This window comes from Pimephales promelas, chromosome 23 (assembly GCF_988280905.1).
Source record: "Pimephales promelas chromosome 23, fPimPro1.hap1.1, whole genome shotgun sequence".
Taxonomy (NCBI): Eukaryota; Metazoa; Chordata; class Actinopteri; order Cypriniformes; family Leuciscidae; genus Pimephales; species Pimephales promelas.
In genome coordinates, this window is record NC_142791.1 from 21412605 (window position 1) to 21437286 (window position 24682).

Genomic DNA, 24682 nt, shown 5'->3' on the forward strand with positions numbered 1-24682 from the left:
GGCGGAAACAAGACTGTTGTCAATAAAAGTTCCTTTATTTTGTAACTACATATATTCGAATAATAATAATAATTATTATTATTATTATTATAAAATGAAAATAAAATATATATAAAAAAGAAATGTACAAAAACTGTTATCACAGTTTATCAATACAGGTCTTGCATATGACAAAACTCAACACACCAGCAAATAATATTCTTTTCTATGCATTTCTGACGTAATAAATGTTATTTTTGATACCTTTGTAATTGGAAATATTTGATTCTTAGTTAACAAATTACCATCCTAGGAAATTAGTGTCCGACAAGATATCGGTTATAAAATAAATCAGATTACAATAAAACTACTGTAAAATGCAATGAGTATATCAAGGATGAGCTAGGGTAATATTATATTAACCAGTTATCATTTCAAATGCAAGACTAAAATAAATGTGGTTAGTCTTTCTCTCAGAGAAACAGCAGCATGTGAACATTACCAGGAATGATGCATGTCAACAGTCATCTGACATTCAATGCTTTTCATTAGGCTATAGACCATTTCACAAGATGTAAACAACACTGGTCCAGAAGCACTTCCTGTTTCAGTTTGTAACTGTTTTCTTTATTTCACATGTAAAGAAAACATCCTAAAGATGCTTGTTTAACTTTTTGATTCAGTTTTAAATGTTCTGTTGGTTGTATTTCATCCCAGCTTTTATGTAGTGTTAAAAAAATGAAACAGGAAGTGCTTCTGGGCCAGTGTTGTTTACATCTTGTGAAATGGTCTATAATAATTAAAAGCCTAACCTGCCTTGTTAAAAATGCTCATAGACACAATGTTGTGAGCCTGGCCACACCTATGACATTCTTTATTTCAAAAGCAGAATAATACATTCTGAGAATAAGAGAATAATAAAGCTGTAAAGTTACATGACGAAAGGCATAACATACAAATGATCATATATTTATTATTGATGACCTGATTCATTTAAAGTGCTTCAATATGTATCAATACAGTGCTCTGTCTACAAAACATTATCCAACTTGTAAGCTTCATAAACAATATAAAATATTTTACATAAAGAATATGATATATAGAGCAATTTTGAAAATGTAGCGATCACTTCCATTGAATGCTTTGACCAAAACATTTAATAGATGATAACATGAAAAAAGAAAACCAACCAAAGAATATTAGCAAATCAAATGGAAAAGGTGGACAGTAAAAAAACTTTGGGGAAAATACTTAAATTCTTGAAATAAATCATATGAATCAAAAATCATATCAGTCACATGTTTAGGTGGATCAGCAGGAAGCCAAATAATAAACATTCATGTTGTCACTGTTTAGTGCGAGATGTCATAAATCAGGTATACATAAACCTGATCTTCAGCTCAGTAGTGTGGTCTAGCGAAATGCCTCTGTGATTTGCCCACAACCTTGTATATTGTTGTTCATCCCATATTTGTGATTACATTGCACAGTAGATACAAAACCCTCTACTACTAAAGTACAGTCCCTCAAACAGATTTCTTCATCGAAGTCAAGGACATTAAGATTTCAGGATTCTTCTCCATGACACGGACTAGAAGATTGTCTATATACAGCTCCAATTCCCCTATCTTAGAGTCCTTTTGTGAAAGCTGCACCTTCTGCTTTTCCAACAAGTTTATGAGTTCTTCATTGGTTAACTGGGAGTAGGGCCCTCTCCCTTTAGCCTCTGGGGCCTAAAAGATAGTTGGAACACAGAAATATAATCTTTAAAAAAAAAAAAAGTCAGAAAAACAACATCTTAAACACCATCTCAGATTTCTGTTCAATGCATGGTAAACGGTTGCACAATATTAGATATTATAAAAATATTTATTTTTATAATATTATTATAATATTAAAAAAACATTACACTACCTTCATCTTGACTTGTATTTCATCTGTAATTGTAGCAGATCTGGAACTGTCTTGGGTCTCTCTGAGGTCTGGATGATTGTCAGTGGTGCTCAAGGGTTTCACTGCATGTGGCCTGAGAAGAGAAAGAGAGCTGCAAGTTATAAAAGCCGATCTAAAAATACAGGTGTGGAATAAAAATCAGTTAATCAGAGGACTCTGCAAGATGATAATTATAAAAAAAAAAAGAACAAAAATACATTGAGCTCTGAATTCGTTGGCTTTTTCCCAACCCGGTTCCTGGAAGCACACAAATACTACACATTTTCCAACTCTTCCTAAATCAACCACACCTGAATCAACTCATTAGAGACTCCAAGACCAAAAATATATGGGTCAGATAAGGGAGACATCCAAAATATGCACTGTTTGGTGTGCCTCAATGAACAGGTTTGGGAAACATTGCTTTAAATGTACTTTGTAAAAAAAAATGGAAACCTTTATAGCCTTTCATCCAAAGATGAAAGTGTCCATATCTGTGGTTTTTAATGATCGGATAGCCATTTTAGAATTTATGTAAAAGGAGAAGGTTCACACTGGGAAATTAAACACCCCATTAATTTCACCAGAGACTCTGAAAAGATAAAGTTTATACCATTGTGTTTTTAAGAAAGAGCACATGGAAGTTCCAACAATGAGTAATCTAGGGTCCAGAGTGTAATCTGATGTAGATCAATATGCACAACTTGCAGTCAGGTAATAAGTTACATGAACTTTTGTTGTAGTCTATAACAGACACCATAATATATAACTTATAATAACCTTGCTACTTTTTGGAAAATTACCCAGACATAAGAGTCAGTTATAAGAGTAGTTGATGTTACTTGTCAAAACGAAGAAAAAAAAAGAAAAAAAAACGCAGTTGGCCACATCAATTGACAACTTCAACACCAAGCAAAGGGTTCTGTTGGTTATCAAACACACAAGCAGTAAGCAACAATTCAGGGAAGACGGGGGAACTAGATCCTGCTTCAGGAGGGCCAACTTCTAGCAGATTTGAGCTCCAAGCCCAAATAAACACACCTGAACAAGATAATCAATGTCTCCAATATTGTTAGAAACTTGTAGGGCTGCATTACCTAAAAACAAGTAGATCATACGGACCACTAGCAGGGCCGGATTAAGAGTTCAGAGGCCCCTGGGCACAATGTCTTGTAGGCCCCCTCTTAAGCAGGCCAAATGTATATTTTGTCCGAGGACATTTTAATATGGCATTTACAGTTTTACTGACTTAATGACTTAAAATTAACTTTGTTGAACTATGCTGGAGTAAAGTTCATAAATGGTTGTTCTTTCCTATAGGAATTTGTAAAACTATGTTGGGTGGACCCTTGATATAGCATTTATAGTTTTACTGATTTACTGTTCCTCTAGGGGGGCAAGAAAATTTTGTACATTTTAAGGTTAAATGCATCAATCTCGTGCTCTTTGAGAGATCAAAATTAAGAGCTTCAACCCATGAACTGCTCATTGAACAAAGAAAACGCATTGATTTGTGCCAGGACAATAAAGAGGGCTCAAACATCTTTTTAGTTGAGTCTCAGTCTACATTACATTATCAATGGAGTTTTAGGATCCCAAACAATTATTATAATAATGCAATAATGATTAATATAATTATTACTATGACGTAAAATCCATATAGCCTATAAATGTACTAGTATATAAATGAAAATATTTCAAAAGTATATTTTAGTCTACATTACACTATAATATAGGAAAATTTAAATACTTTTGTCCTTTTTTCTTCACTTGCAAGAAATAAACCCTTGAGCTTGTATTTAGGAGAAAAGACCATCCTGATCGCGTGAGCAAAGTGCACACTTTTCTTTAAATCACCCAGCACTGATGCCTATTCTTAAAGTCTTTTGCTGTTTTATAAATGCAAAAAGCCATGTCATGGTTTCGATTTTAGTTTGTTGGCAAAATAACACGCCAGAGACCTATGTTAGGTTAAACATTTTACATCTCATATGTGTTGGAAAAAGGGAGACCTCGGCAAAAGGCGGATTCGAACTCGGGTCCGAGCGCTGCGGATCAAAAGCTCATTCACGCACTCAGCGCGTTACGACCTACGCCACTTTAGCTGTGACGTGATCGGCGTCTTTTTTCATAAAAAGACAGGCACTTAGTGCAAACATACGCTCCGTTTTATCAAGCCGTCCCTCGCGGCCTCGAAACACTACCGGCCCACCGGGGAAACTCCCGACTCTCCTGATTACCACTCCGCCGCTGGTGCCCAAGGCCCCTTAGATGTCGTGGGCCCTTGGGCAAGTGCCCAGTTGGCCCAATGGTTAATCCGGCCCTGACCACTAGTGCCAATGGTTTCTACAATCTACTCATGCTTTTGGGAAACACAGTCCATGCCAGTGTGATGGGGCAGGTTAGAACTACATTTTGCAGTACAGTAGCCCTCTAGAAGCAAGACTGGACACCACTGAGTTTGGAGAACTAGGTGTGCCTCATCTCACATCATTAATATTCATGAGCGAAGATCATTCTAATACTACTGATACATTCTAATTCTACTCTCCACTGAAATTGAGTAATTGATAATAACAACAAAAAAACTTCTCTTGAGAGTAACTCTGTGTCAAACATTAGTTCAAACTTTAAAACCTTCTCAATTCTCAAGAACTTTGCATTTTAACTAATGGCTAACAGGAACCAACCATCGACATCTGTTACTACTTCTAAGGGTCTCTAGTTATACGAGAGGCCTCACCTGCAGGGTTTGAAGGCAGCAGTATCACCTGTTCTCTCATGTTCACTTCCATTATTCTGCACAATGATGGACTTAACATCAATCGGTGAAACTCTGGCCTGTGGCAGAGACCGGTGCCCTGACCCTTGGCCTGCTTCCACTCTCAGAGGAGAATGTTCATTTTTAGTCTGCACTTTTCTTGAGATCTTGATTCAAGATTAGAGAAGACTTTCCATGGGACAGGGTTAAACATGAGGTTGACATGCTACTATTAATAGTTAACGACTTGTCTTGATCCGGTCTGGTGGGTTGACTGGTTGACTTCAGTACAGCTTCTGGTTGCTGGCTTGAGTTCTGGTTGCCAGTTGCTGCTGAATTGGCAGGAGGCAACGGGGCCCGACTCTTTTTGGAAACACCAATATCAGGCAGGACATTTTCAATATGGCAAAGAACTGTTCCAAGGGTTGGCTCAGACCTTAAAGTAATGTCTCCTTCAAGAAAGTCTAGTTTACACTTTGCTGGCAAATTCTCTTGTCTACTTTCTCTTGAAGAAAGGTCAGACTCAGGTTTGGTAGAAGGCTCTTCAGATACAAGCTTTCCAGTAAACTGGGTTGAAGACTCATCTAGTTGATCAATGCAAGAGTTTGAAGTAGCTCTGTCTTCAAGGGATACAGAATGTTCAGTCAAATAGACGTTACCAATGGCAAGGTTGTTGGGTTCAGGTTCAGATGCAGAATTCTTGCATGACGTTGACTGTAATAAAGGCTTTGGAGCTAGACCCTTGTTGTGTTTATTTACTTTGACCTCGGTAGATATAAAAGGGTTGGTTTCTTGTCTGTTACTGAAAGGACTCGGGCTTAAATGTGATAAACTGGGGTTCCTAAAATTGTCTGCGTCAAATGTCCTCGACTCATCCTGCGAGACTGGGCGCCCTTGGTTAATCTGGTCTTCTTCCTGGAACCTAGGAGTTCTCCATTCTCCAATATTAAGAGTCGTCGTAGATTGGTCAGCATGTTCGTTTTGCATTTCTTGTCTGTTCTTTGAAACATCTGGTCGTAAAGGTGCGGGACGTTTATCTTGTCGTAAACTGCAGGAATCAGAGTCTCCACCTTCCTCAGATGCTCTAGATTGACAACTTTGTGTGGCTTGAGGAATTGCTGGTGCTTTTGAGGGGATGTCTGGTTTTTCGTTCTGCGCAGTGTTCTGAGGAGGCATCGGGGCACGTCGTTTCTTCTCTGATCTTTCTGTGACGTTTGGGGGACTGATAATGCTCTCTCGGTTTCGGCTAATGGCATCAGAATCATCTAAGAATGGGTTGGTGTTTGGCACAGATGCTTGTGAAAAGAAGTTTCCAGAAACAGAAGAACTGAAGGAGCATGATAATGAGAGGGAAGATTAAACTCAATAAAACACATCTGTTAAATGTCTAAATATGTTGCAAGATAAAGCCACTTTTCTTTGCTCAATAGCAACACCACTGAAAGCATTCAACACATTAAAACTGACCCCAATTACTCTCATTAAAAACCAGAATTAATCTTATGCCATCATTTACTCTCGCATGTCATTCTAAACTTGTTTGGAATAAGTCTATGGACATTTATTACATTTGAGCAACAAAGTTTTCTAAGACAAATTCAGAAGGAAAATGTCAGGACAGAATGTTCTTTAACTGCTAGAGATAACTGGTTTAGATTTAAAGAACCACCCACAAATCATGTTGTCTACTTCCAGTCTCCTACACATTCCAGAACTATTATGAAGCCCTCAAGTCTAAACATGAGTCAGAGAAAAGGAACTGCTTGATCAGCCGTTTTCCAGGGAAACAGATTTCTCCAGTTTCCTCTGGGTCAGACCTCATAAGTACCACATAGGAGAACACAATGAGGGTTAGAGACCTTATAAATAACTATCAGCATTAATGCATCTCAGCAGAAAATAAATAGATACCACAGTAAGAAAGATTTTGTTTATTCAGGTCTTTGTACTTCATTTGGTTAAGGGTTATTCAACTTAGTCAGTACGGCAATCATCTTCAGAAAACATAATAGAGAAAGACTAATAGAAGTTGTACTTGTTTATATTATACTTGGAGTTCTGCTTCTCATGCAAGATGATAACACACACACACACACACACACACACACACACACACACACACACACACACACACGACTGCATATTTCATAATGGTGCCAAAAGCTCTTACAGGACAGTGTTAATCATGGCAGCGGGGTGTTATGGACCCAACCACACTGAAATCGAGTCCAAGCATACCACAGAAACACTGAGAGATGCATTTAATATTAAAGCTGTGATCACAGGTCATGGATTTGCCTTCCAGCAGAATTAGTAAAAAGGAAGCGTTTGGAGAATGATTTGAAACAGTTCTGTGAAATGATACAGGAATGAGTTATGAAGAACATGGACTGTCAGTAAGTTGATGTTGAGTTGTTAGAGTCTGCCAGATGTCTGTCAGGCCACAAACTTCATGAAAAACGAGTGCTTCCTTTTGGTTCTGATTGGTAAACAATCTTGGAGGGATGGGGACATTAAATTTAACATTTAATTTAATAATCAACAATCTTGATCTGCCTGCACTGACACTATTATAAAAGACCTCATTTATAAAACTTTCCGTAGGATTTGCTTCAGAAGTGGCGTACAGATGAAACATGGGATGTGCGTACGCACAGAAATATTCGGATTTATAAAACTCTGCGTACGCACATCCTACAGTACGCAGCTTTCCTTTAATAAATCACAATAAATTCTAAATGTAGCGCAGCTTTTGCGGCTTCATGTCACGCCCATAGTTGCCCATAAATAGTCTGTAAAACGCCCACAAGTTAATATTCATCGATTGTGAAATTATGGCAAACACAGAAAGGAAAACCAAGAAAAGCAACTTAACTCAATGTGAAGTAGAAATTATCATTGGCGAGGTGGAAAAGAGGAGTAAAATGTTGTTTGGAGGCCGCCACAGTGTGGTAGCCTGACTACGTCAGACTTCCTACTTCCGCTAATTTCATTTCGCTCCTGTAGTCAGTCTGAGATAGCGGCCTATCTTTCAGTTTTCCACCGGCCTGAAAACAGCCGGCCAATCAACGAACAGAGGGCGGGCTGAGAGCCGTAACGTAGACGCTAAGCGCCGAGATTACATTGTAGGTTAGAGAAATCGAAAACCGAAACAACCGCGCAGACATGGGAAACAAGACACGGGATGCAATTCGCTCTGTTATGGAGAACATTCCGGGGTTTTTCAAACTAAAGCAAAAGTCGTTTACAGCCATGTTCACTCCGTTATTTCTCTCGCATCATCGTTTTTATTTTTGCAAATCATTATAACAAGGAAAAATATTAACACTTCAAGCTTAGGCATTTAGGCTACCCAATTTTTTCAGGCTAATTGTAGTAATGACGGATCAGACCTGTTTGGCCATAACTATATGCATAACTATAAGAACATAACCTACCCCCATTCAACGTCAGTTCTCCGTCTTTTACGGCCATGGCAAGAAAGTCGGTCTCCTCATCTGTGAACGCTCCTGGTGCGCTCTTATTATCATATTGTTAACATCATAATAATAATCCACCATATTTCGTTTCGACATCCTGCTGCATTAGTCCCAGATATGTGATTCATGAACGATCTGTTCATTGTGTATGTCACGTGACAAATGAACGTAAGACTCGGAAGGTAAAGTGATTATGTTCCCTGTAAATCATTTTTTACTGCATTATGATTTCTTAATTCAGAATATGATCAATATTGCGTTGGTGGATGTGATCGGGGAATTTGGCTGTTAAAATTATAACATTAAGCCACTTAAATAAACGAAATGACTCGAATGAATGACTCAGAAAATCAGTAAAATGAACTTCCTATTCATGACTCGGGAGAGCAGCGGCTCGTCCTCGCGGCGCTGCGGGGCGGCGGAAGCTAAATCAGACTCGTGAGAGTGGGGCACGCCGACGTTGCGGGGCGGCCGCAACTCAGTAATTCATATAAATAACCTAGTTTGTGAATTGTTCATTCCCGGTTGGCACACATTTTGCAGCCCTTACAAAAGCGCCGCTCCCGGTTTACAGTGAAGTTCGATCATAGATTTGAGTTCGATGCATAATGTCTCGATGCGGCCGTGTCGGCGCATAACATACGTCATAAATAAACTTATCTTATTGGCTTACGGGTAACCAATGATTTTAAACTTCAGAGAAGCGCCCCCTTGCGAGAGAGAAAACACTTCTCTATTATGCTATTCCAGACTTTGTCTACGAAGCAAAGTGAAGTAGCAGAGTCTGGTATTACCAGGCTAACAGTGTGGGCTTTAATGCCAAAAAAGGCACTTGACGGGCAAAAGGTTGCATTACTCATTACGTCTTTACGCATTATGAAGGCATCATGGCATTTTATTACCATCCATTTGATTGCATCTGACAAGCTACAGATGTGTTATGAGGATGAATTGCATAACATGCAATAATTATTATTGCAGAACATATTTCACTTTTATTTTTGCAAATATGTGTCAATTTGTAGTTCTGTTGTAATCTTCGTTTGATTTTGTTTGTTTTACACTGCAGATTTATCAAACGGATGTTCATAAGCTGTTAATTGTAAGACTTGCTTTGTGAAGTCTTCATTTAATGTATAAGAGCCAGTATTGCCATTTCTTTTACACAACAGTCAACAGTTTCACGTTTCTTCCATCTGCCGACGGTGTTGCCGTCATTTTTCATTTCTCATTTCACCCGTTTTTGTGCGTACGCACGGGTCAGAACTTGCATGAAGGACCGCACATTTTCCCGCCAAGTTTGCTTTTTATAAATACCAATTATTGCGTAGAGAGCAGCGTCCGTACGCAACGTTTATAAATGAGGCCCCTGAACTGAGCTGGACGATGACATCACGGTTTACTCCAGAGTGGCTAGCTATAGACCATTTCACAAGATGTAAACAAGACTGGTCCAGAAGCACTTCCTGTTTCAGTTTGCAACTGTTTTCTTTATTTCACATGTAAAGAAAACATCTTAAAGATGTTTGTTTAACTTTTTGATTCAGTTTTAAAATGTTCTGTTGGTTGTATTTTATCCCAGCTTTTTTGTAGTGTTAAAAAACTGAAACAGGAAGTTCTTCTGGACCAGTGTTGTTTACATCTTGTGAAATGGTCTATATAGCTATATATACATACACATACATACACACACACACACACACACACACACACACACACACACACACACACACACACACACACACACACACACACACACATATAAACATACATATATGTATATATAAATTAGATTTTTTTAAATTTTGTAGTTATTTATATTTTAGAATGGTTTATGCAAAATCCAAGTTGTCCAAAATCTACCCCACATCCAGTAGCTATATATTAAACAAAGTGTTCTGATTAACTGATTTTAACACTTCCCACAGCATTTTGCCTTCACTGAAGACAGATAAATTACTAAATTGTCATGTGTTTTAGGGCCTGATTCATGTAACAAGCAGATATTCTGTGTAAATCGATAAAAAAACATTCTTAGGCAACAATTAATATAAGAATGAATTCACATGACATGGTTTTACATGAAAAATCTGTTCATGTTTCATGAATCATGCCAAATGGTGTAGTTTAAATACACAAGCTCTTGTGATTTCTGGTAACAAACTGACCTTGGCTTGACAGCAGACACTTTGGTTGAGCGACTGAGGGCTTCAGGTTGAGGAACGGTGGCTTGCTCGAAGGGATTGAAGCTCTCGTCTACTGAGAGAAGGTCTTCAAAGGGATTGGTGGATGGGGTGTAGTCTGAGTTAATCTCGTCAGGTGCTTTTTTACTTGTATTCAGTCGAGCACTTCTGGGTTTCACCTCGGGCCGCTGTTCTTTTGTTTTCCCCTGTCTCTCCATTTCTTCTTTCTCTTGCTCGATTTTCTCCTGGTCCGCTTTCTCTTTCAGCTTCCTCTTCTCCTCTTCTTCAGCCATTTTTCTCACCTGTTCTCCTCTCATCCTTTCTTCAATTTTCTTTTTCTCAAACTCCACCTTCTCTTTTTCCAGCCGTAACCTTTCTTGAGCTTTCGTTTCCTCGGTCATTCTTCTCTCCTCTTCCCTTTTCCTCTTTTCCTCTGCTTCCACCTTTTCTTTTTCCTTCCGTCGTCTTTCCTCGTCTTCAGCGCGTCTTTCCATCTCAATCTTTTCGGTCTCTCCTTTTTTTCGCAGATTTTCATTCTCAAGTCTTGTTCTCTCCTCTTCCTCCATTTTTCTCCGTTTTTCTTCTTCCTTCCTTATCTTTTCCTCTTTCTCCGTTCTCTTCCTTTTCTCCCCTTTGATCCTCTCCTCCTCAACCACTCTTTTTTCCTCTTCCTGTCTAATTCTTTCCTGTTCCTTTATTCTGGTCATTTCATCCTGCTCAATCCTTTTCCTTTCCATCTCCTCTTTCTCAGTCCTTTTTCTTTCCGCTTCCTTTTTCTCTAGCTTCCTCTTCTCTTCCTCCTTCTCCATCCTTTTCTGCTCCTCTTCCCTCTCTATCCTCTTTCTCTCTTCATCTCTCTCAATCTTTTTTCTCCCCTCTTCCTGTCTCTCTAGCGTCCTCTTCTCTTCCTCCCTCTCCATCCGTTTACGCTCCTCTTCCCTCTCCATCCTCTTTCTCTCTTCCTCTCGCTCAATCCTTTTGCTCTCCTCTACCTGTTTCTCTAGCTTCCTCTTCTCTTCCTCCCTCTCCATCCGTTTCCGCTCCTCTTCCCTCTCTATCCTCTTTCTCTCTTCCTCTCGCTCAATTCTTTTCCTCTCCTCTACCTGTTTCTCCAGCTTCCTCTTCTCTTCCTCCCTTTCCAACCGTTTCCCCACCTCCTCATCTAATCTCTTTTTTTCCTGTTCTCTCTCAATCCATTTCCTCTCATCCTTTTCAGCCTCATCTAGTCGTTCCCTGACTTCCGCTTCCCGTTTCCTCTGTTCCTCTTGTTTTATGTTTATCTCTTTCACTGAATTCTCTTGAGTTTGCAGGTCAGAGTCCACTGAGGTTTTCTGGTCATGACCTCTGCGCAGGTCTTCCATGGACCCATGGCCTGAGCTGTTCAGGCTGAAGGTGGAGCCAGCTCTGTTCTCTTGCGCTTTCGTGTAGACGTGACTGCCATTGATGCACACATTGCCCTGCACCGTGCCCCTTTCAAGAGAGCCGGTACCTTGGGAAACCTTGCTGTCAGAGCTTCCAGTCCGCTTGTGCTTCAGAAATTTAAATTTCTTTTTGCCTTTGAAGATAAAGAGATGAATCAATAATATAACACCTTAAAATTAGGGGGAAATTTCTGATTTTGGCAGACGCCTGCACAAAACAAAAACAGCAGACGGACTACATGAAAAAAGCAAATTCACTCTCTGCCAGTAGGTGGCGCTTATGAAACAGCAGCAGTTTCTTTAGATAATGCTTGTACACAAAGCAGCACTGCACTTGTAAACACTACTTTATACGGCTGTAAGAGGAAAAGAAAATGCATTCAATTCAATATTTATATTTTTCTTATTTTTAAACATTGTGCCTAGTACAGTATTTGCTCTGCTGGCACGCCTGCCTTGTCTGTCCTTTGCTAACATCCTGTTTACACACTTCGAAATATTTCCACACAAATTAAATTTTGGTAAATGATTGCAATGCTGTTTGTGCACAAGTCCAGAATAGAGATCGGCCAAAATATAAAACTATTTATGGTCAGTCGAATGGTGCATCTCTATTATTATAGGTCAGAATTTTAGAATAAATAAATAAATAAATATGATTTGATTCCAACTTCAGCTAAATAAGACTAAACCACTATGTGGCGAACAGGACGGCTGAGGGACATGAGACGAGAAGGAGCGGACGCCTAATAGGGGAGTGACGACGCGGATGATCGAGAGAGGGACAGGCCTGGTTTTACGTTAGGTTTTGTTTGTATTTTATTTTTGGTAGCCAGCAGTCATCCGCGAGAAGCTGCAGGTGGTTTTTATTTTGTGTATTGTTGTTTCATTTTGGAAGCCAGCAGTCATCACCGAGGGCCTGCTGGCGGTTATTTTTAGTTTGTTTGTTGTAATTTTAAATAAAGTTTTGTGATTGTTCGCCGGTTTCCGCCTCCTCCTTCCCTGAACTTTGCTACACAGTATAAATAATAATGGATATCAATATTTATATTTGGCAGATCCAAGAGTATCAATTAATTAGTTCATGAGTACTCATGGTCAAACTAGGCCTGGGCGAAAAATCGATTGAATGAATGAATTAAAAAATTTTGTTCGAGTTTTTGTGTTATGGCACATTTTTGGCTCCTCGGAGATTCCGTAGCGTTAGTTTCAAGTAGCAGTATGGCAAGTGAAAACAACAACATAGCACACACGAAAAGGTAACACCAAGAAACAACGTGGCTACCGATGAGAGTGGGAAGTTTGTTCCTTAGTGTAGGAGTGAAATACAACTTTTTCTGCCCGAGCGGGTCAGGCCGATATTTCCCGTCAGAATTCTCGGGACGGGCCGGGCCCTCGAGAGACGTGCACTGTCAACATAATAGAGTGCGGCGCGGGACTAGATTTGATGGCCGAGCGCAGGCGGTAATGCTCACTCTGTGTGTGCGGATTTTGGGAGAAAACAATGATTCGCGGCACTCCCTTTATTCAATATCTATGAATAAAACATATAAAAACGAATAGATTTGTATTCATCTGTTGCAGAAAAGCCACAAGAACAACTAAAACAAAATAGAAATGATTTACAGGCCAGAGTTTCTATTCATAACATGTTTGCAGCATTGAGCGATGTAGCCAATCACAGACGTGTGTTGATTTCTTGAACGCAATGGTGGCCAATCAGAAACATTTAAGATAGACTTCCTCGCCGCTCAAAACTGACTTTTTGTTCAGTGCTGAACTCTGTATGCTGGCAAATCCTTGAATTATAACAAACAAAGTGTATATATTATGAAAGATTCATTGTGCAGTCAGCTTCATTGATAATAACAGAGATGTGTGAGATCGCGATGAACTGTCAGCTTTTTAGGAATTAAGAGCGCGTATTTGGTCATGCCAGACCATGCACGCAGTTGCTGCTTGCTTTTATGTTAAATTAACAGTGGTTTGTGTGTTAATGCTTTAAAAACAAATAATTTATCATGGGGTAGGGTCAGGTGAATTTTTGTCTCCTTTTAGTCTAGACTACAAAGTGTGACCTAAAACTCAGCTGGGACTTTGATTCCAAGAGTTTGTTCATTTATTTATTATTCATTCCAGAAATGGGGGTTACATCTGTCTTGCTTTTGATTGAATAAAAGCAAAATTTGCTTTAAGTTGTCTGCTGTTTGTACTTATTGCTTTCCTTAAGTAGGAGAGAAAATCGTAAATCGAAATAAAAAATATATATATATAGATATAGCAGATATATCAATATTGCAGCAATGCATTGTGTGGTGATACAGTACCTTCAGGAGACTCTACATTTAGGCCAGACGACCTGCTCAGACTGATGGCTGAGTCTTTTTCAGGCAGGGTGGCGAGCGTGGACATGGACTGCGACATGTTACGGTGCAAACCCGGCTTGGGTGCAAAGAGAGACTTCAGTTTATTCTTCTTTTTGGCTCCAGGTGTGACTTCAGGTTCTTCCTCACCCTCGCTGTCAGTCAGTACCTGTCCAAATGAAGGCACAATGGCGGAAGCAGAATCTGACATCCCATCTTTCTTTTTCCCTTTAAGCTTATCCTTAAACTTTCCAAGCCGTGAGCGTGACTTGTCCTGCCCGGAGAGGTCGTACATGCTGGCTGTCATGTTGTTCCTCATGAACTGAACATCTAGGAGCACCTCACCCCGGTCTTTGTCAGCTTTCCCAGTCTTTCCCATCAATTTAAACCATCTGTTGGAAACAAATAGCACAGGATGTTTAGTTTCAAGCATTTTTCATTTACCAGAGAAACCCCCTCATCACAGATTATAGAATAAGATTGTGTTGTGCCATGTAGTTACACTTTGCAAAACTGGTCAGAATTGCAAAAATGAAAAGGTTGTTTTGCACTCAAAGCTATGGGATTCCAAAGTCCAAGTAAATAGTTTCATGTGATTGTTGACATTCCTTAGCGCCTAAACCAGAGTGGCACATTATGGTTCAATGACCTAGACTCTGACTTGTTATAACTCAAGGACACTGGCGGAGAAGAATGCTTTCAGGGTCCTGAAGGGGGTGGATTCTGGAATGTACTGCTGCTTCAATGTACGTATATGTAATGATTGATAATAATCAAGGTATTAATCAATATGTTTCCTTCTAAATATGAAAGTTGAATGACATCTTTGGAGATTTTATTTGTTATAGAAGTTACCAGTGTGATTACCAAGAATGTTCTTTTCATGTATTGTATTTAATGTCTGTATTTGATATCTGAATGCAGGAACAGTGCTTGCTTATTTAGCCCGGCTTCCAGAAATGAAATATAGACTTGTTTTGTGTTTGAGAAAGGTCTTCAACGTGTTAAAACTTATTGAGGTCCCATTAATAGTTTATGGGACTATTTCTTTGTTAAAGCCTTACTTTCCAGTTAGACTAAAGTCTCCTGTTTAGTTCGAGCCTGGCCAAACCCAACCTTGGAAAAGCTGTGCATCTGTGTACGTGTATTAGTCTTCTTGGTTACAGGTTAAGGAAACAATGGCATAATTGGAGACTGACTGAGTTGTTGTTCGGGACAGGGTGGGTCTGAGACCTAGAAGTTCACGACGCACCTAACTTCAGTGTCCGAGTGTCAGCGGCATATTCAGAGTTATGCTTCTATATATATATATATATATATAAAAATACTGTTTATCTATTTCTTAGCCAATCAGAAACTGCAACCTGAAGCAAGGACGTAGCTTAGACCTTGGTGTATGCTGTAACTGCTGTGATCTTTGTAACTAAGCGGGGCGGTCTACGAACTCCTGTGAGTCTTAAAACTGACATCGGCAAAAGAAACTGCAAACTATCCACTCCAGGTCTTCATTCAAACATCTGGTCCTTGGGTCCTAAACTGTTACCCCCTTACAGTCCAAAACATCTATTGCATGGACAGTTTGAATTTAAAACCCTGCATTTTCCTTTTGGGCATCAATAAAATGGGCCAATCAATCTGAAATGCCCAAAAAACAAATGTACAGCCTTGAGCAAGCCGTTTTGGAGCAACAATAAGAGACGTATCATGTTTTCTAGGCTGAATGTTGTAGGAAATTAATGACTGTGCTACGGGAGCCAATGACTGTAAGAAATAACAAACTTAATCCATGAAAAACAGAGGAATACATGAGGACACAAGGGTGCTGTAAGTGCACACACAGGCCTCATTTTATGGAAAAGCAGTGGCGTATGACTCAGAATTGAGTGGGTGGCTTAGAAAAGCAATTTAGAGAAAGCTCTATAAATGACACAGTACTGACACTCAGGGCAAAAAAAAACCCCCACAATTTGGCATATTAGGGTCAGATGACAAAAAAAAAAGGCAGTTCTCTAAGACCCTATAAGAACCAAGTGGGTTTCTTTAAACAACTTTAACCATTGCAGGAAAACCCCATATAGAAAGTGACAGATAGGGCCTGAAAGACTTTGGGATTTATTTAATTTTATCTCCAAACCTTGTGTAAATAGATTCACGTGATTGTTGACATTCCTCAGCGGCAATAAACTGGAATGGCACATTGCTGTTCAATGACCAAGTAACTGTCTTATCATAACGCAAGGACACTAGCAGAAGACAATCACTTGAAAAGTCCACTTTATGGGATAATGGTCTCAAATGAATTCTCATTTTGAAATCAAAGTCTGCATTTTAGACAAAATAGGAAAAAGCCATACAAAATATGACAGAGTGCCTGACAGAGGGTTTGGAAATGAAATGCTGGGATAATTATCTTGTTTTCAAGAGGTCCAGTGGGAAAATGGAGAACAGGTGATCAAGTTGATGGTTATTGAATTGAGACTATCCATCTCAACAAGCCACTTAAAAACCAGCTGCTACTTGTTTCACAGACAAGGCTTAGATTAAGCCAGGATTAGACATTTAAGTAGCTTTTTTAATTGCCCTGGGGAAAAAAAAAAACATTACTGGTGTGCATCTTGAGACAAAACAATGGCTGACAGGCTATTTAAAGATATTTTTCAGTTAACAGCTCAGTTTAATCTGTGAATCCAGGGGATTGTGTTCATGACTACAGAACATGCACTGGACACAGTGAGTAATGCAATGATAATGCTGTGGAGAAAATAACATGTTGGGCGTGTGTTTAAATACTCTGCGTCTATCTGATGAATAATACTGTGATGACTCTGAAGCTAAATATAGCATCTAACCCTGGGATTATTAGTAAATGATCTCTGTCGCTTGCCTACGCCAACAACATTTAGCACCATTACAAAGCACATCTACGTCAGTCAGAGGATATTTTGGCCATGATATTTATTTATTTGCTCTCAAATGGCTAAAAAAGATGGGGGTAGCAATATTCACCTACATATATTAACTAAAAAAGCATGTCACATTTTAAGACCATTTCAGAAGGTTACCATTCAAATCGTCACTCACAATGTTAGTTAATTTTGTACTGACAACAAAGCAATGTTGAATATGCAATAAAGATTTTATCACCATGTTTTTAATGCCGCTTGACTATTTTATATGGCAGGGTTTTGGCTTTACTGAAGCCTAAATAACTGAAATCATGGTGTAAAACAGGAATTTCAAGGCGTTAAACAGAAGTGGTTAAAGGGCTGGTAACCAGAAAGTTGCTGAATCAAGTCCAGGAGAGACTGAACGATAAGCAAATCACAATTATGCCCTTAAAGAATAGATGTTGCTAAACCAACTAATTACACAATGACAAGAGAAACAGCTTTACACATCTGGGAGGTGCTCATCTAACACGACATGTTTGGACAACACCTCACGCCCATAGAAATGCACTGATGCAAACTGTGATGTCATTCAGATCGCTGTCAACTGCACACAAGTTGCATATAGTTCTGTTCACAGAAGGGAAGTTGCAACAGGGTGTTGTCTTGTTTAGTTTTAGATAGGTTAATTCTTGTCCAGATAATAGCTTAACATGAAAAACAAGCTATTTTTATTCAATTCTGCCCCTCAACCCATGCGCACGCACGCGCGCACACACACACACACACACCCGTTAAAATCATGCAATATGATTACTAAAATAATAAAATAAAATAATATTGAAGTGATATTTATTTACTTTCAATGTTGTCACGATTTCTCCTTTAGAAAAAGATATCCTTAAAACAAGTGTCTTTATATTTTAAAGAGGCTATATGCAGTTTTTCCCCCAAAATAAACATAACAATAGCCTTTTTATTTTACTATTTATGACTCAAACATCTCCTGATGAGCATACTGACAGCTTGTCCGCTCACAGTGGGTGCATAAGCCTGTATCCTATTTTTCCTATTTTTTGTCGGGTCGGACTTTTCCCGCATTGTCTGCGGATGTGACGTCAAGCGCGGATGTCATGTTAAGCCCGAAAAACACCAAGCCGATGGCTGAAATGAGTCCTCGTCGGCTTTGTTTCGCCCGATTCGACATGTTGAATCGGCATTGGGCCATCGGGGAAAGAGATAACTCTGATTTGCTGTTCAGCTTAGTGAAAGAGTCAGTGCACGAGAATAAAAGCAAACCTGCAAGCAAAGAAGTCTAAAAGGTAAAGATAGAAGGCTGTTCCTATGTTACGGTATTTAAAGGGGCCACAAAGCAAACAAGCATGTCAGTATTTTTGCAGAAAATTGATCGATGGAAATAACTTTAAAATTATAGTGACATGTTTGCAAACGAAATAAACAAATTAAAAGCCATACGCTCTCGCCGGTGGCGGTGTGAACGTACAGTTATAATCCGGAGCGCCTTATATATGGATCATCATTTTAGACGGTAGGTGGCGGTAAAACTCCTAAGCTGTGAGCAGCCGGTAACAAGAAGTAGTCGAAGGAGAACGTCCTCGTCTCAGTTCTCGCACATGCGCCCATAAGGTAGTAAAGGAATAGTGGAATAAAGTCGTTATTTATGTTTTTTTTCGCACAAAAAGTAGTTTTGTCGCTTGATAAACTTATAATTGAGCCGCTGTAGGCACATGGAATATTTAAACCTTTTCTTTAATGACTTTATGGGCCGTCAAGAGTCAGTGCCTTAGGCAGTCTATGTAGGACTGATCTAGCTCTCAGATTCAATCAAAAATATCTTTATTTGTGTTCCGAAGATGAACGAAGGTCTTACGGGGTTGGAACAGCATGGGGGTGAGTAATTAATAACTTAATTTTCATTTTTGGGTGAACTAACCCTTTAAACGTTTCAGATCACTCTGCCACCACTGCTAGTCAGCAAGTAGCCTACACTCACAAGCAGAACACTTATCTCAAACAATATATGTATTTGACTGTTCTTCCCTCTGTAAACATAATGTTGACCTCTTTGCAGCAGATGACTTACAGCAGATGACGTACGAGCGGGCACTGCGAGAGCGAGCAGAAAGGAAGAGCAGTTCTGTTTTTTGGCCACAGGTGTCAGTCGCGAGTTTAAATTTCAGGAAAACGCATGTACTGCAGCCTCTTTAATATTATCGATATACTATTATAGTTTTTGTTAACACTTTGAATGAGGTTTTTATTTTTAAATGCTTATTTAGTTGTTTTTTTTTTTTTTAGTAATTAAAGTACTTCAACTTTAAAAAAGAGAAATTTTGCCTTGGCAAATAGCTCAAATAAAATATTGATTTTAAAATGTTATATTTAATTTCAGTTTTCAATTTAGTTAGACCGCTAAATCTTAATTCTAAAGTCTCACATTTCACATGGTCAAGCTCAACTCCAGTGCATAGGACAAAGTGATCAAAAAATTTACTTTTATGAATTTATGTGAAATGTACACTTATCAAACCAACATGTGGTTATAAAGTTGTAAAACAATTATTATTACACTAATTTAACATATTAAAACCTGCTCATATAATTGTTTATATGACTGATGGTTCATTGACCATTTGTTGAAGTGACTTTTGTACCCTCCTTATGAAAAGTGTCAAGTAAGATAAAAAAAAAAACCCGAAATAAGCAAATTAATCCTCAACAATGATAAATTCATCCTCAATAACAGCTGTGCCCAGACAGGAAGTGCACACAGCATCAGATGAATCAGCACTGGATGTCTCTGTTCCAATGTGTGTGTCTCTCTCAACAGCTTGACTTCCTGTATGTGCCAGTGCACTGATAAGACTGTTGACTGACAGAAGAGTTTTATCACACACAGCAGCACAGGGACCTAGCTTCGCTTAGTTGTTGATATTCAACAAATGATCCATGTTGCTCAGACATATTTTGTCAGGTGACAAAAACATGATACTTAGTAACTTATTGATATTTCCAAACCAGCAAAACATCACCAAGATTTAAAGTGTAAATTTGTAACATACACAGCGGGTTGAAAATAAACAACGTTTACTCATTCACCATGTTACCTGGGCTGAGGAATTTATTTGTCAGAAAAAGTCTGCCAGACGAAGCAAAACACACCAGTGTGACTACAAAGACTGATTTTCCATTGCAGAATTCTCTCCATATTTACGACTCTTTGCAGCCTTTAGTCACTGCCTGCCATGCTCTGGATCCTTCACTGGAAACCGCAAGTAACCAAAGTCCTTTTAGGCAGGTCATGCCACTCGGCCGCTAGACTAACAAGACTAAGCTCATATCTAAATGAATGGGCAGAGACTCAGAACTGCACTTTCACTGGTCACCGGGACATAAAAACTGCTTGTATAGAAACAGTAACAAAATAATTATGATAAAAATCGCTGAAAAATTTTGATGACTTTGCCCCAAAATAAGGTTTAAAACACCTTTTTCCTCACAGGATATACTTTTACTGCGCATGTGCAAGGGTTCTCTCGCTCTCTGTCCTGCGCGCTTGAACTAATTTGCGGTCATCAGGGAGCCGCTATCAATCTGTGGGAGACTCCCGGAACTTCCGGAGACTTGGGATGTCTGATATTTACACAACACTGACACATATCAAATCTGCTGCCTTTTCAAACATTAACATATTTTCCACTGTCACAAACCTCAACTGTGCATGCCCATGCGTCGGTGGAACCAGACGATAGGCTTAAATGTTTCCCGGCTTGACTGTTAAAAGCAGACAATTGGCTTTCCAGCAGGAGGGGCGGGGCATGTGCATACAACCGCCATCTTTGGTGTTACGGGTTTTCCCTATATGGTTGTATTAAGGATTGAGGAAGTGGCATGTCTCTATATAAATAGTCTCTGAAGTAACTCACTCCCGAAAAATGTTTACCATTTGAATTCCTGCATCCGGCAACAGCAAACGTTTAGTCATAATGGTGTCGACTTGTAAGTAGTATTTCCTACTAAAGCAAGGCAATAGTTGACTCTTGTAAGCCTATCCATAGCAAACTGGTGGAAGTGGCTTTGGACAGCAACATGCCCAGTTTTCCTACCCATTTAAGTCTTCATAATCTTGAAGTATTTCTGCTGAGTTAAAAGTTAAAAATGTAACTTTTTACAAAAATCAAGGCTAGCGCCAGTTCTGGCAGGTCATGTTAATCAAGCTTGCATCATCTGACTCTCAGCTGACCCACGTCTACCAATATGAATATGGCGTACATCACTGTATAGAAAAGCTCTTCATTATTATCAGCAGCTATCACATTTCTCAGGAGCGAATTACCCTCCTCCCTCCCCAGTTCTTCCTCTCATGCAGACAGGATTTGGCATTCTGATTCCCCCTCAATATGACTAAATCTCGAAGGATGTTGTACATTAAAATACTGAAATGATATCTGCATTCATTCATGCTTCTGTTCTGTTTACCCTAAGGGGGGTTATCGCTGCTCTCCCTGCTCTTATCCATGGCAGACTTTTACTGCATGCGCAGGGAGTTCTTGCCTTGAACAGAACCATACTGCCAATCCAAACTGTATGCTAATTGTCAATCATATTTGATGATAGTGTTCCAGACAGAACCTGCAATATTCAAAGGAGATAAGACGACAATAGACTGCCAACAACGAAAACTTTGATAGCAGTCGTAGAAGACATGCTCCAATTCTGTCTGTAATCAGGAAAAAGTTATTGTGCCAGTCTCAGTGGATAAGGTTAAGCAGAAAGAAATGGCTGGTGCCCTTCGGGAGCTTCTGTATTAGCATGAGGCATTTCCTCTATATGCATGACAGAGAGAAAACTAAGTGCTTTCTCGACTTTGAAGTCTGTTTACAAGCCTAGACTTTATGCCCTGCTAACAGAACTGGAGTTATCAGGCAACATGTGTCGAAGCCTGAGAGAGAACTGGGGCACAAACAGAACAGTCACAAACCAGAAAAAAGGATGTTATATATTTGACCTTCTCCAAAACACTGTTTTATTTAAATAACTGCTCAATATAACAGGGGAATCTGAGTGTAAGCTTAAATGTGCACAGAAGGGGCGTGAATTATACACACCGAGGTTCTGAGGGGCGTTAAAACACATACACACTAATGTTTAAAAGTTTAGGGTTTGTAAGATATTTTAATGTTTTGAAAGGTGGCTCTCATGCTCAACGCTGCATTTATATGATCAGAAATACAGTAAAACAGTATTGTGAAATATTACAATTTAAAATAACTATTTTCTAATATTAAAATATTTTAAAATGTAATTTATTCTTGTGCAATTTTCAGCATCATTACTCCATTCAGTCACATGATTATTCAGAATATGCTGATTTGCTGCTCAAGAAACATTTATTATTGTTATAAATATTCAAAAGAACAGCATTTATTTGATATAGAAAAGTTTAGCAATGTCTTTACAGTCAATTTAAGGCATAATCATTTCTTTAAAAAATAATAATCATCTCACCTGACTCAGAATATTTGAACGGCAGTGTAACTTTGTTAGCCTTAAATAAAACCAAAAAGTAATAAACATTTTATATGTAATGACATATTTTCTTATGTTATGATAAAAGAAAAACCAGGAATTAATAACAGTAGATAAGAAAATACTAGGGCTGTCAAAAGATTAAATCAGATTAAAATCTTAAAGATTAAAAGTTTGTTTACATAATACATGTGGGTGCACTGTGTGTATATATATATATATATATATATATATATATATATATATATATATATATATATATATATATATACACATACATATACAGTATATACACATATACACACACATACATATACACACACACACACATGCTTGTATACATTTAAGAAATATTTTTATGTATATACTGTATATAGATTTATATATAATTTATATTATATATAAATATAAATATTTTATATGTAAATAAATAATAATTTTTTCTTAAAGAGCACCTATCATGGATTTTTGAAATTGACTGTTCATGTAGTGTAGTTTATATCTGAAAGTGCACTGTATATAAAGTTATTGTCTTTCAAAAGTGAGAGTCGACTCATTGTTTTTGAAACGAGTCATTAGCTGTTTCGTCGGGACATAGATACAAAACATTAGCTCATTGGCCGCTCCCAACAACTGCGTGCGCAGACAGGAGTGTAAACTTGAAGTCTAGTCTAGAACACATTCAAAAACTTCAGCTGAATAGCGTCATGTCGAGAAGACGCTGTGTTCTACATTGCAAAGACAGTTCAGCCAACATGACATCATGACTTTTGCGTAAACATACACGCCACTTTCGAGTCACGTGGCGCGTTAGTTCATTTTGAACTATCTGCGTGTATCCGCGTGTATGTCTACGCCATTAACGTCCGCGTCATTCCGCGTGTCTGTACACGCAGTCAAATCTCCAGTCATAAATTCCATTAACCCCAGTGACGGTTAAGTTTAGGGATGGGGTTGAGGTAAGTCATATCTTTTTTTTTACCTAGGATGGTAAGGGAACAGACATAAATGCCATTAACCCCAGTGACGGTTAGGTTTAGGGACGGGTTTGAGGTAAGTCATATATTTATATAACGTTAAGTCAACGGCATTCATAAACACGCTAAAAGGCGATTATACATCTTGATAGCACGCCAAAAATGGAAATACGAATTGGCGTGTCATTCACACGCTACTTCATGAGATCAGTCTGGTTCAGCCACTTGTTGTCATTGCCCAGGGACGTTAGAGTTCATTAGAGTATTAGAGTTCATATTTGCAACGATACCACAACAGTATAGCCCGAACCTTGTGTTCTCATCATTGTAATGACGAATCATTCAAAAACATAAATGAATTCAAATATAGATTCGCAAGCCGGTTGTTCCCGAAGGAGGGCTCAGTATCCAGTGTATATGGATCAGGTTCGTCCTCCTCTGAATCACAATCTGTAAGTATTATTAATAATGTTTGCTGTTATGTTTTCTGTAGCATACACAATATAGTTATATTGTGTTGTGTGTGTTGTGTACACTCCGCGCAACTTCTAAGCGGGGTAAAGTTAGTTTTGTTTTTGATATTCACCAGACATTCATTGAAAAAATGGCAATTACCTCCTATACTTAGCCAAATATGACTTCGCTCTATGTAATAAGCACTGTCCCTCAAAAGCCAAGGTAGCAAACAAACTATGTCGACTCAAAATTGGGGAGGTAGAAATTGAAAGGGTGTATGTAATAAAGTTTTTGGGAATTAATATTGATGATAAGTTAAATTGGAAGGTGCATATAAATATATTAAAGACTAAAATTTCAAAACTTATTGCCATACTGTGTAAAATAAAAACCTCTGTGAATCAAAAAGCCTTATATATATGAAGAGTTCAGATGCAAAAGCCTCTAAGTGCCATTTGAAATTTTCTTCTAGAATGATCATTTTTATCAAGCTTGTATATTTAAGTTCAGTGATTTCACTTAAATGGCAATGATGATTACCTATTAATTGTTATTTAAGTGAAATTACTGAACTTAAATATACAAGTTTGATAATCATCATTCAAGAAGAAAATTTCAAATGGCATTTAGAGGCTTTTGCATCTGAACTCTTATATATATATATATATTTATATATATATATATATATATATA

The 24682-nt window shown here is 38.4% G+C and overlaps 1 protein-coding gene across 1 annotated transcript in view; it reads right to left on the reverse strand.

The window, feature by feature from the left end:
• Window positions 1–823: 823 nt before the first annotated feature.
• rab11fip1b (RAB11 family interacting protein 1 (class I) b) overlaps window positions 824–24682 on the reverse strand; it is a 28075-nt gene continuing 4216 nt past the window's right edge. Inside the window, 6 exon segments of the mRNA XM_039664366.2 lie at window positions 824–1712; window positions 1894–2005; window positions 4655–4828; window positions 4830–5999; window positions 10320–11889; window positions 14083–14510. Of these exon segments, the coding sequence (XP_039520300.2) occupies window positions 1506–1712; window positions 1894–2005; window positions 4655–4828; window positions 4830–5999; window positions 10320–11889; window positions 14083–14510 (3661 nt within the window). The 3' untranslated portion in view covers window positions 824–1505.